The sequence below is a fragment of the Lagopus leucura genome, unplaced genomic scaffold (genome assembly GCF_019238085.1).
Source record: "Lagopus leucura isolate 7727_CA_CO unplaced genomic scaffold, USGS_WTPT01 Super-Scaffold_100012, whole genome shotgun sequence".
Classification (NCBI taxonomy): domain Eukaryota; kingdom Metazoa; phylum Chordata; class Aves; order Galliformes; family Phasianidae; genus Lagopus; species Lagopus leucura.
Genome location: NW_024962267.1, coordinates 6,797,131 through 6,810,515, shown reverse-complemented (window position 1 = coordinate 6,810,515; position 13,385 = coordinate 6,797,131). Strand labels below are relative to the sequence as shown.

The 13,385-nt window shown below is 34.5% G+C and overlaps 1 protein-coding gene across 7 annotated transcripts in view; it reads left to right on the top strand.

Annotated features, from left to right (window-relative positions):
• TTN (titin) overlaps positions 1–13,385 on the top strand; it is a 235,824-nt gene that overhangs the window by 94,128 nt on the left and 128,311 nt on the right. For 3 of the 7 annotated variants that reach the window (XM_042874689.1, XM_042874688.1, XM_042874685.1), the window contains 17 exons: positions 86–163; positions 661–738; positions 912–992; positions 1,388–1,465; positions 1,668–1,748; positions 1,919–2,002; positions 2,304–2,402; positions 3,418–3,495; positions 4,344–4,418; positions 4,604–4,678; positions 4,942–5,025; positions 5,276–5,335; positions 5,629–5,706; positions 5,927–6,004; positions 9,535–9,864; positions 11,733–11,810; positions 12,020–12,097. The exons of the other annotated variants lie outside the window; for them this stretch is intronic. In XM_042874689.1, the coding sequence (XP_042730623.1) occupies positions 86–163; positions 661–738; positions 912–992; positions 1,388–1,465; positions 1,668–1,748; positions 1,919–2,002; positions 2,304–2,402; positions 3,418–3,495; positions 4,344–4,418; positions 4,604–4,678; positions 4,942–5,025; positions 5,276–5,335; positions 5,629–5,706; positions 5,927–6,004; positions 9,535–9,864; positions 11,733–11,810; positions 12,020–12,097 (1,593 nt within the window). The remainder of the gene's footprint in view (positions 1–85; positions 164–660; positions 739–911; positions 993–1,387; positions 1,466–1,667; positions 1,749–1,918; positions 2,003–2,303; positions 2,403–3,417; positions 3,496–4,343; positions 4,419–4,603; positions 4,679–4,941; positions 5,026–5,275; positions 5,336–5,628; positions 5,707–5,926; positions 6,005–9,534; positions 9,865–11,732; positions 11,811–12,019; positions 12,098–13,385) is intronic. 7 annotated transcript variants of the gene reach the window in all.

The window sequence follows — 13,385 nt, the reverse complement described above, 5'->3', positions numbered from 1 at the left end:
TTTGCTTACACAGCATATTGAAAACAGCCTACAGCAATGTACTCTCTTTCCATCTTCTAAATGTTCACCACATATCTCTTTAAAGTGCCTGAGATAACAAAGAGGCATGTCCCAGAAGAAAGAAAGCCTGTTCCTGTCCCAAAAGAAGCTCCACCTGCTAAAGGTACTTCTTCTACCCAAGTTAAAAAAAAAATAAAAAATCTTACTATCTTTCAGTATATTTTTGTAAGCTGTCTTGAATGTTTTCATGAATCTGCTGTCTATGTGCCTTTCATTTTGCCTGTTCTCTTTTTTTGCTTTGTGCTCTATCTTAGTTTACAGTGCTTGAATGTGTCTCAGTGTTGGCTCTTCTCTTTCCTAACAATCTTGTGTTTGTTTCTTGTGTTTGCTTTGACTGTGTGTTTTTTGCAGATAAGAGTTGGGTATTTTTTCTTCTAGAGTGCCATGAAAAGCAATAGCACATAAATGTTGATATTGGAATTTTATGTTGTATTTTTGTGTCTTTCCTAAATAGTCTGCATTATGTCCAAAGGGTTGTACAATGTATTGTGCTGCAGTGTTTAACTATTTGCCTAGACATTGTGTGTTATAGAGCAGTCTTGAAATCTGAATAAGTGTTGTGAAAACTAAAGTTCTCTCTCTTTGGAAATGCTTTCCAAGTGCCTGAGGTCCCTAAGAAACCTGTTCCAGAAAAGAGAGTTGCTGTTGCTAAGAAGGAGGTGTCTCCCCCAGTAAAAGGTACAGAATCTTTTGAAAGTTAACTTTAACCTGTTCTGTACTGTTTTGTTCAAGTTACTACTCAATTTTAAATGTAAGCAAATGTAATGTATGTGTGTTGTGTGTCTCTTCTCATCTAAGACAATTCAAAAGCTTTGACAAGATTCTCTAAATACATTTTAATGTCTTTAAAGTGCCTGAAGTGCCTAAAAAACCTCCACCTGAAGAAAAGGTACACATTCCAGTTCACAAAGTAGAACCTCCACCTCTCAAAGGTATATTTAGTGATGGAGTGTACCTCTCAAATATCTTTTTTTTTAACTGTTTTTTTGTTGGTTTTAGTTTCTATGTAATTATATTTGTCAGGTGCTTTTTTTTTTTTTAATGTATAATTGTTTGTATGCATGTAACACTTTTTAAGGTCAGGTAATATACTCAAGTAGCTCTCTCAAGTTAAGGAATTAGTCTCAAAGCACTTTAGAGGCTTCCTGTGACTGAATAGATAAATGTTTTTTTCAACTGTATGTTAGTCTTATATTTTTCTGTGTTAGATGTAATATTTATGTGATATTGACGTGTCCTGATATTCTTATGAATGGATGCATTTGTAAAATACTCAAACAGATCTTTGAAACATGGAATTCAATTGTTTTGTTTCATGTTTTTTAAGTGCCAGAGGAGCCCAAAAGAGCTCCCCCTGAGAAAAAAGTTGCTGTTCCAAAAAGAGAAGCAGCTCCACCCCCTAAAGGTATACTTAAATCAAATATCTTAAGCATTTTGTTTGTCTAATTTTGTTCTTTATTGTTAGGTGAATCTGGGTTCAGTTGTGCTTCAGTAATACTAGTTACGTGGTTTTTTTTGTGTGTCAGATTTGTTGGTAATTGTGCTTTAGATGTAGTCTTGAGACACTTGTAATTTTATTTAATATTGTTTAATTAATATCTCTGAAGCACCAGAAGTACCTAAGAAACCAGTACCAGAAGAAAAATTGCCTCAGATTCCTAAACTAGAAGAGGCTCCACCTGCAAAAGGTATTCTCTCCTAGTCTTCAGAACATAAACATTTCCCTCAGTTTAGTCAGTTGTGCTTTGTAAACAAAATGTCTGTGTAATCTTCTGTTTGAACAATACCTTTCTATTTCGTGTTGCTTTTGAAAGTTTTTCACTTTCTAGATCCTAAAATTAAATGTTTTTTTTAAAAGTGCCTGCAGTTCCTAAGAAACCTGTCCCTAAAGAAAAGGTACCTCCTGCTGTTCCTAAAAAAGTTGAGGCTCCTCCAGCTAAAGGTATGCTTTCCAGTAGAATAAATAAAATGCTGTTTCTTAGCTTCTGTGTGTATGTTCTGTCTTGTCATTCATTTGTGCTGCCTTTATGAATTCCGCAGTACTGATTTAGTGACAGCAAAAAAATGATTACTTTTTGTGTGCTGTACGTACAAAAATATGAATGTTAAGTGTTGAATCTCTGTTGTGTTATTTGTTCAAGACCCTTAAGCAATTCTTTGGAAACTTAGTTACTTGCATTTTGGAAGGTGGCTTTCACACTGGCATTAGAAAATCATCCATTTAATGCTATTATCTTTCAAAGTACCGGAAGTGCAGAAGAGAGCAACTTTTGAAGAAAGAATGCTTATTACAGAAGAAAGAATATCTATTGCTGTTCCAGAAGAAATCCCATCACCTGAAGGTAGATTGTTAACAACTGCCAATGAGAAACCTATGCTTCTTTTACAAGTCTCTTGCTCTAAGACCAAGATCAAAATATGCAAGAATTTTGTGTTAGTTATTTTGAGTGAGTTTTCTGTAGGAATATTTTATAGACTTCTAGTTAGTTAATACCCTCTGAATGCCGCTTAACATCCCATGAAATGTATGGGAATACTACTACTAATCTTACCAGCAAACTTTCATGAGATGCATAGATGTATAGTGTTGAGGTTAGATACCAGCACTTAGGACCTCAGCTATCCATTTCTTGTACTCCCTACTTGCTCTCTGCAGCCTGGCAAGTAGCAGGATTATGTTCTCCACAAGAACTCTTTTAGTTCAGATTCTCATACTCAAAAAAGGCTGGGATTGGTTGTTTTAAAGTTGGTCTGTTTCAAGACAGAGGAAATCAACATTTTGACATTCCATATGCCTTTAGTGATTTGCTTGTCAACATAATTTATATGTTCTATTAAAAATACAAGTGGGCTTTACAGGAAGATATGGAAGTTATCTATTTGCAATATGAACATACTAATGTATGCTCACATGTACTGATATACTGTTAATTTTTCTCCCCTGCAAATCAGTCTCTGATGTTTTCTCTGATTCAGTCATATTTGTAGACATATATGACAAGCTTTCCTTTCAATTCATGACCTGCCCTTATCTTGTATCCTTCTTACTTTCATGTAGCTAGATCAAGTAACAACATCTAATTCTTTCCCCACATCAGCTGTTGTGAGGGGGAGGTCTGGGGAGTTGAGGCATTCTGATGGGCTGACATTTGACCTGTGAAAAATATTTGAGAGAGACAGCAGTACACAATATCGTACATGGGTCACTTAGTGCAGATCATGAATGTCTGCACAACACTTTCTATACAATATGTATGTTGTTATACAGAACTTTTAAGAGGTGATCTTCACCTTGTCCGTCCATTGAACCATCTACTCATCCACCAGAAATAATAAAACTAAATATTTTCTTTAAAGAACCAATAGTTGAAGAGTGGTCTGAAGAAGAAACAGAGGAAGTATCTGTTTCCATTCACAGAGAGGAGGTTTCTGAAGGTATGATCACAATTCAAGAATACTAGACAACAACAAAAATAAAGTTTTGTTTTGTATCAAAAATAGCATAAAGATCTACTCTATTTAAAAGGAAATTTTACTGCTGCACAAATATGCCTTAAGTTTCATATTTCAGAAACTGTAATACTGTCTTCAATTTGTCTTGCTTTCGAGAAGTGTAATTACTCTTGCTTTGATACAGTGAAAATAAGGTGTCTCTTTGTTTTTTGCTTTTTTTTTTTTTTTTTTTTTACACTTACTCTCTGTTGAAAATTACTCTTTCACTTTGTTTTCTGGATGAAGTAAAGACCCTTCAGAATCTCATGATGTATTCCAGTTTCTTATACCATTTCACAGTAAACTGATAAAATTATTCCCAATTTGAGTTTATCTGTGTTAAAATAATTCTGTGAAGAACAGTAACATTATACCGATTGTCTCAATTTTCTTCAAAAGCAACACCATGGAAAGTATTTACAAGGGATAACTTCATCCAATGAATTAATGATTTTTTTTATAAGTATCTGGGAAGCTTTGTTGAAGTGGACAAGTTCTGATAGTGTACTAACAAACACAGGAATGGAAAGTTCTGATCTGGCACTTCATATGCCAGATTTTCCAATTCACGGAAATACAAGATAAGTCTTAAGTTGCTTGGACTTGTTCCACTGACTTCAGAAGGAGCAGGAGGGTAAAAATCTAGATTTTAAAAGACACCAGAGATGTCTTTTAGTAATTCTCACTTCTTACTCTTGTCTTACAAATATTTTGTTTCATACCAGTGTTGTAAAGACAGTAATAGATGTCTAGTACTGAAATTCAAGTATTTTTATTTTACTATTTTTAAGTGACTGAAGAAGAGTCTTATTACATAGAAGAGAAGGTAACTGTGCCTAAAAGAAAGGAAGCCCCACCTGCTAAAGGTATACATTCTTTTCATTTAAAAACAGTGCTTGTTACTGTTTCAGTGTTCTTTGTGTCATGCTTCTGAGTATATGTTGCCACTATGTGTTTCTGTACATTTGTGGGTTTTTACATTAAGGAAATGTCTGTATGCTAAAGTGATACTATTCTTCTTTATAAAACTATGTGTTGTAATCTCTTAAAGTGCCTGAGAAGCCTAGGAGAGTTGCCCCTGAACCAGAAATTCCAGCTGCTCTGAAGGAAGCTCCAGCAGCTAAAGGTATAAAACAGTTCCTCATTTGGATGATGTTATATGCGCCTCTTAAAGGGGATAATGTTTATCATACTGTCTTTTTATGCTGCCATGGATATTGTCTGCTTTCAATGATGAGTTATTGTCCGAAATTCCATCTTCTACTATGAAAAATAACTCAGTAAATTGCTACTATAAAAAAAAAAAAAGACAAAAAGTAATGTACTAGATAATTACAAACATTACAACTTATTCTTTCTCATCTTCCCATCTTACTCATATTTTTGAAGTGCCTGAAGTTCATAAAAAAGTAGCTCCGAAAGAGAAAGTACCTGTCCCTGTTCCTAAGAAAGTGGAGGCTCCACCATCAAGAGGTATATCTGTTGTTTGGTCCACTTGCATAAACAAATAAATAAATTTATTCCTACGTTCCTTCTTTGACATGCATGCATGCTGATAAATAAAACCCACAAACCAAAATTCTTAAGCGTTAAGCATGTACTTATGTCTGTTTGTCTACAATATGAACTATGGATTGTGTCTTGCTGGAGGCATTTATATATTTTTGTTATGCCTGTTGGTGAGGTCAATCCCATTTTCTAAAGTTGCACAATCTTTTTTAAGAACGTCCAGAAGAAGTGCCCACTTTTGAGATAGCTGTTGAAGAACCACCACCAACCAAAGGTAAACAGAATAATGTCATGAAACGTTTTCTTGTTTGTCTTGCAGTATTTGTGTTCAGGTGTTTTACATAAAAGTTCTTGCTTGCTCATATCTGTGATCTCTTTGCATCTCTCCTTTCTTCCAACTGTTTGCTGTATTTGTTCTATGGTTTGAAGTACACTCTTCTGTGATGTCTCGCTTTTGTTGTTGAAGTTTCCTAAGCATTTTCTTTTATGCAAAATCAGATGAAGTACAAAAAACTCCATGCGTCTTCACATCAAATGTTACAATTAAGTATTCTTATTCTTTCAAAGTGACTCAAGTGCACAGAAAAATTATCACAGAAGAAAAAGTTGCGGTTGCTAAAAAAGATGAGGCTCCACCCAAAAGAGGTATATAATTTTTCAGAGCTACATAAGAAAGCATTTTTATCTGGTGATTTATATTTTTTGCATATAGTTGTATAGCACAAATTGTTTTGTTGTTGTTTGTTGTCATTTGCGCATTTGAGTTAAAGAATTATCAGGTCTCTGCTTTTGTGTTTTGTCATCTGATAATGTTTGTGACTAAGTCAAAATCTTTTCAAACAAACAAAAATTTTAAAAATGCCAGCAGTGCCCAAGAAGACTGTGCCAGAAGAGAAAGTTCCTGTTCCGGTTTCACGGAAAGTGGCCGCTCCACCAGCTAAAGGTATCTAAGTTCTTTTCAAAGTAGAGAAGACTTCTAAATGTCAGATATGTGCATGTATCATACTCATCATCTGCCTGGCTAATATTCCATTCTCTATCATCTTGATTATAAATGAGAAGGAGCTTTATAAATGAGAAAGGAACTTGGTCTTCTCTCTTGCAAAAAATGCAGTAGGTGATGGAGAACAGTCACACGTCTGCATTCCTTGCATTTTCTAAGCTGCTAGTAACTTCATTGTTTACAATGGCTGCTTAAGTGCTTTGGAGAGCTAAATGAAGCAATTTACTCAGCGAATAAATGTGAACACATTTAGAAAAATAATATCAATGTATTAGAACGTAGTCAATTTTCAGAGTGGTAGATTTCGGTCTTAGAAATATGTTGCGCTTCTCTGATCTTGTGTTTGAAATGTAATTTTGTCATGTATGTTCAGTGTCATGTGTTTTGTGATTAAATTATGTTTCTGAAGGACCTAGAGAAATCTTTCATCTCTATCTTTGCGTACTCATTTTGTGTGTTTATGCAGTTTGCTTTTTGATGCGTTTTACACTGTATGTGAGTCTAACGTTTTCTGTATTACTTTAGTAGCTTATATTTCTACTGCTACTAAAATTGTCAGGTGTTTCAAAGGAACTAGCTCTAGGGAATTTATTCTTGGAACACCTCCAAAAGAATATTCTCCCAAATACTCAGTGCCGTCCTAGCCACCATGTATTAAAAATTCAGCTGGTCAGTTTCTCTGTGAATTTAAATGTCTTTATGTTTGTGTGTTGTTTTTGTTGTGTTTACTGTAAGTATTGTTGATGTGTAGATCTGTTCTATTCCCTTGTAATTATTTTTTCATTATACTTTTGTATGGACATTGTATGGAAATACATTATTTCTTTAAGAATTTAGCATTCTTACAACTACTGTCTTTAAAGTGCCAGAAGAGCAAAAGAAAATGATCCAAGAAGAAAGAGTACGTGTTGCTGTTCCAAAAAGAAAAGTGTCACCACCACGAGAAGGTACTCCTGCCCATGGATTAATCTATGAACAGACTTCCCTAAAGCAATACCATGAGAGCTTAAAACCTAACATTCTGGCACATTTTTTTATAGTTCTAGTGCTCCAACAGCATCCCCCAAGGGACCCTTAAAAGAATCTTTGTAATACACTAGAGATATTTTCCCCAGTTACTTCGGGTGTGAGAGATGTCTGGAAATAATTATCACTTTTCTAAGAAACACTTAATGGGATATGTATTTGTACATGATATTGCACCAGAAAAGATATTAAACTAGACTCTGTCTTTAAAGTGCCAACAGAAGAAGAACACTGGGCTATGTCAGAGGAAGTGTCTGTTTCTCTTCACACAAAGGAGGAGATTTCATACACAGGTATGAACAAAGACAAACTTTGTCCAAATTTACATTTGACAGAAAAAAGAAAAAAAAAGAAAAAAAAAAGAAAAAGAAGATACCATAATATAATCTATTTTTCTGTGAATACAATTGATGATTAGTTTATCTTAAAGATGAAGCTTGTAGAATACCAAAGGAATCCCAGAGCAATATTTAAGTCTCAAAAAAGGCTTAATTTTTTCATTCTGGCTTATTGTTACAGTGAAAGCTCAACTATTTCACTAGACCCTCCTTTGCAAATCCTGCCATCTCATGGACATTTGAGGGAAAACAAGGCAGCTGTGGCTTAGCATAATCTCATGTGTCAGACCTGCCAGGTGGAGGGTTTTAATCAAAGTCCATGGCTCTTAAAGAAAATTAATTGCCATATTACTTAGGGAAGTAATCTATTGATTTGTGGAAAATTATTCACAAGCTGGCTCACACTTACTATTTTTGCTCCTGTTGCTGTTGATAAAATTATCATCACCCTGAATATATCAGTATGAATTGAAAAACTAATATAACCACATCAATGTGAAGTTTAAATAATTTATTTAATCTACTGGAGAATGGTTTGGGGACAGGCTGATCATGAATATTGTAAGGAAAATATAAGAGGACTGTCTTTGTAATTTACCAGCTGTTTTTGGAAAATAAGGGTCAAAACAAAAGGATATCAAATTCACCTGTTCTCCCAGCAAATTGAAGTGTTGTTGTGATAAAAGAATCCATAGAAACCTGCTTTTCCTGAGAAGAGTATTTACTCACAATGCAGTTTTTGTAATCAAATCAATCAAAGTTACCAGTTCCAGTCAGTTTTAAGATTTCAAATAGAGATGTACTTGGCCCTTACAATTAAAAATCAAGAACTCTGCCAGAGAACTTTTAAAAAGCTTGGTAGTCTTCACATCATCCCATTCCCTCTGCATCTACAGTCACTGTAGCTTGCCATGAAGGAAGCATGTGGGAATTCTCAGATTTGCCATTGACGGAATGGATTCCATCCTTAAAGATCATAAAGATCTCAGATCTGACAGAATAAAGGTCAAAATTATTCTCAAACTTAGCAAGCTTTGCTGCCTCCCAGATGTTACAATACTGTGCAGCTTCCCTTGATATAGATTAGTAAGTCCCAGAAAGCAAAACCCGTACGCTGTTGCTGGAAGAGAAGAGAATATGCTTTTTAAACACAGTATGCATTCTTTCCTGAATTTTCTGAATCATAAAATCTGTGCATATTCACATCTTAATCTTTTGGAACTTTTTTTGCTGCTATAGAGTGGTTGCTTGCCATGACTGAAGAAACCAGGCATTATGTAAAACAAATGACAGAAGAGAAATGCCTTCTTCACTGAACAGTGAAATCTTTTAGCCTTAATTAGATTAGGGATCTTATCCATTCTTATCCACTCACTCAGCTTTTTTCTACACGCTCCCCCATCTTCATCTAGAGTTTTCTTTGCAGACCTTTTGTTAACAGTGATTGAGACTTTGTTCTGTTACTGATGTCACTGTTGTGGAGAAGAACAGCCAAAGAGGATGCAAATGGAATTTAGTGGTTTTGTAGTTGGTCAAATATGGATTTTGAGTTTTTCCCATCAGCAGACTTAACTTCACTGCTGGCAGCAGTGGATGAAGTAGAAATCATCTCAAACACGATGGGATCTTGAAACATTTATTGTTTTTTTATTGATTTACAGCCTACTTTAGTTCTGTAATTACATGTCCAGTGTCAATAAGTGCAATTGTCTTGTGTATTAACCATGTATTTGTATGATTTTTTTTTGTCTTGACAAGAATATTTTTCTTCTAAATGCCACTTCTAAGGATTCTTAAATATACATATACTGTATCTTTTAAGTGCCTGATGTACCAGAAAGGGCTATCATTGAAGAAAGAGTACCAATTTCTCCTCCTAAAAAAATGCCAAGACCACCAGCCAAAGGTATACTGAATGAAGTATTGAAATATGATATAAACGTTTTCTGTGTCCTGTATGTTCCATGTATAGCGAGTACCGATCTGTTTTCTGAGAATTGTTTGTCCTCTGATATTAATTCTTACTTGCCATTGCCTTGTGATCCTTAGTATTATTAAGATGTATGTGCTAAATTTTAAAATTCTTTTAATTGATATCTTTTTAAGTGCCCGAAGTACGCAAGATGGTTGTCCAAAAAGAAAAGGTGTATATTGAAGTTCCTCAGGATGAGGAGGAAGAAGAGGTTCCACAATATGAAGAAGTAACCAAATATGAGAAGGAAGTAATCCATTATGAGGAAGAAGTCCAACATTATGAAGAAATTAGTCACTATGAGGAAGAAGCTCCTCAGTATGAAGAAGTTCCTCAATATGAAGAGGAAGAAGTCACCCATTATGAAGAAGAAGCTGCTTATTATGAAGAGGAAGTTCCTCAATATGAGGAGGAGGAGGCAGAAATTCCCCAATATGAAGAGGAGGCTCCACCACCAGTTAGAGGTATACTTTAATAATAGGACTGTGCAAAAATGAGAAGTATCTTCTGTTAATGTATAATAGTTTTGTCTTAGTGTGTTCTGATGTGCTTCACAGATTGCTCTTTTCCAAGGCTTTTAAGGATTAGGATACAGAGTTGAAAGTGTGCTATATGCTTACACTTCACTACTTCCACAAATTTAAATGTTCCACGTCATAAATGTTCTTTCCTCTTTCACATGAAGTCTATATAACCAAGACAATTTAATTGGACTTTATTTTGTCCTTGTCAAATTCCACTGTCAGTCTGTGCTTGAAATGTTTAGAATTGCTCGTGAGAAGTGTAACAAAAAACTATATTTTTATCTAGCCAATGGCCAGGGTAATTGAAAATAAGTCATTTAAGAGCACAAGCCTCTGTGAATTCCTCTCAAAATTATTTGAAAATTCTGTAATTGTTGTTAGTGTATTTATTTATGAAAACAAAAGATATTAAAGTTCTATTAAATTGACATATTTCAATCCCCTTAATTTCTAGATATTTTCCTCAGAAATCATGTTTATGTTGATAGTATAAAATTTCAAAGTTGTTAGAACAGAGTGAACATGTTATTCACTGTTTAGAGAGGAAAACTGGACCATGCCAAGATCTTAGTAATAAAGTCTTCCTACGTCTTAATATAAAGACATGGACTATGTCCAGTTTTCCAATATGATGCAATTGTCTAAGAGTACAGAAAGCATATTTTCCAGATATGAATCAAATCAACCCATAGTGGTTTTTTCCCCATAAGGAAGTTGGAAAAAAAATTTTTAACTAACTAATGAGTAAAAATTATATTTAAAGTTGTTTGCTCTATAATTTTAATAAATTGATTAGTACATTTTTCCTATTAAAGAAAAGGCCATGCTGCACACAGCAAAAGTGAGGTTTCTCCTGAGCTGGAAAATTAGGATTGGTTAAAATTTCTCTTGACTAATCTCAGCAGTTAAAATTAACCTGTATGTGCAGCAGTCTTTCTTCAATATGCTCAGCAAGTGATCATTCTCCTCACATCGACATAAAACTTACATGAATACTTCTGGATTGTAGAGTACAATAACTATTAGTATACATTTTAGTTGAAAGTGCAGTTAAATGGAAAATTTGTGCTTATTTCAGCTGAGTCAGGATTTGATTTGATGCCATTAACCAACAAATTATGGTATGAACTGCTGAGTGCTTGTTATTTGTCCAGTTCTCTGTTGGATTTGAATCAATTGGTAAACTGTGTCCACTTGCTTTTAGCATGTTGGTAGCACTTGGAAAATTTTGAAGAATAAAATGTAATCAGCAATATATATTTGATATATGTGCAAAACTGATGCAGTCAGCATGATCAAGTATAGCCTGTTGAATGTCTTAGAAGTGTTAGGATCATAGCTCTAGAAGAAAGTAAGGAGAAAAGTGAAACCCTAAATATTAATACTGCACTTAAAGCAAGTGCTTATTACAAAGTTTGTTTTCATCTACTGTTAGCATTTTCATTTGTTCCAAAAAATTGAGGAAAGGGTTGAATTTGTATTTTAGTTAGGTTCCCCACCATTATCTTTAATTGGTTCTAAAAAGCCACATTCTGCCTTTCTCAGTCTTTGGATCAACAAGTAAATTCTTGAATTAAAAAAGAAAATGTCTTGGTGGCATCTGTGGATCTTCAAGGAGGATAGGCTGAGCAGCAATTAATGTGATCTGTTTTCTGTTTTATTTTGTCTTTGTGCTCAAATCATTTTAAATTATAGCTGTTTGTTTTGGGTATGACTTTGAGATTTATTTGTGTTAGGAGTTCTTGCTTGCTTGTTTGTTCCTGTTGTTTTAGAAGTAAATATCTAAGACATTAATGGTATCTTTCAAGTGCCTGAGGTGCTCAAGAAGGCTGTTCCAGAGGAAAAAATACCTGTTCTGAAGAAAAAGGAAGTTCCTCCAGCAAAAGGTATATCATCACTTGATGTTAGCAGGCATTCTCTGAATATATAACTTACACCATGTTGCAGATGCTTCACTTGGGCATTATTTTTTCTTTTCTTTTCTTTTCTTTTGGGAGGGGGCTCTGTGTTTGATGTGTTTGCACTGCTGTTTTCTGCTATTCTCTGTTTTGAATAGCTCGTGGGTTATGTTTTAACCAAAATAAATCTCTTGAAGTGCCTGAGGTGCCAAAGAAACCTGAACCTGAAAAGAAAGTCCAGGTGCCAAAGAAGAAGGAAGCTCCCCCACCTAAAGGTATAGCAACTTATAATTATATGTAATCAGAAAGGTCTTCTAGACTTCATTTATCTTCTCACTTGTATTAAGCAAGATGACAGCAAAAGGATTATTGGTCTTAAGAACTGTCATTCTGTGCGTTTGTGTTAAAATGTTTAGTGTTATTGGCTTTTATGTCATGGTGTTGCAGCTGCTTATTCCAGGCTCATTTTACAATAATATCTTTAAAGTTCCTGAAGTGCCAAAGAAACCTGTGCAAGAGGAGAAGGTTCCAATTCTTGTAAAGAAAAAGAAGGATCTTCCACCAGCTAAAGGTATATCAGCTCTTAGCCAAATATTTTTAAAAAGCGAAGTTCTTCGTTCACATGTGTTCTTTAATGTAATGTAGTTTGAAGAGTCTATTCTTGTGTGTTCGTTTTGTCGTTCAGATAGATTCATTCAATTTTTATTGATTCTTTGCGTGGTGGTTCAAAAATGAAATTCTTTAATTGCAATTATATCTTTGAAGTTCCTGAAGTACCAAAGAAACCTGTGCCAGAAGAGAAAGTACTTGTCCCAGTACCTAAAAAAGTGGAAGAACCTCCATCAGCCAAAGGTACACCATTTTCTGGTTCAAACAAGTAACCCTAGTTTTGTTTCTCCAGTTTTAGAAGACTGCAAGCAACAAACCCACTCCTCTTCTTAGTGTATTTCATACTGAACCATTCATTGCCCTGTGTGTTATCAGAGCACTGTATTGTGACTGTGTTATGTACACTTATGTTGAACATGGGTGATATATTTACTTTACACTTTCTAAATTTCCATGTTTGTGTCATGTATTGTCTCCTTTTTGTGGTTTTTTTTTTTTGTTTGTTTTTTGTTTTTTTTTTTTTGAGTGGGGCAAAAGATAATAGCTATTTACAATTCTAAGTTGTTTTAAAATACTTGCAGTTTCAAAACCAGCTGCTCTGAAAGATAATGTACCTAAACATCTAGATTTCCCCCCAGCCTTACTACATTGACTTACAATGCAGTCAACTAGTTGTTTATAAATTTATATCTGTGGAGGAATCTATAGTTGTTATTTTAAGAACAGTTATCATACACAATTAAATTTATCATGTTTGTGTAGTTATCTTAATGTCAGCTACACAGTTATTTTATGTTACACTGAAAATTATTTTCTTAATCAACAATGTCTTTAAAGTGCCTGAAGTGCCCAAGAAAATTCCAGAAAAGAAAGTACCTGTCCCTGTACATAAAAAGCCAGAGCCTTCACCAGCCAAAGGTATCTCTTCTCATCGGCGAATCTGTGCAAAATGCT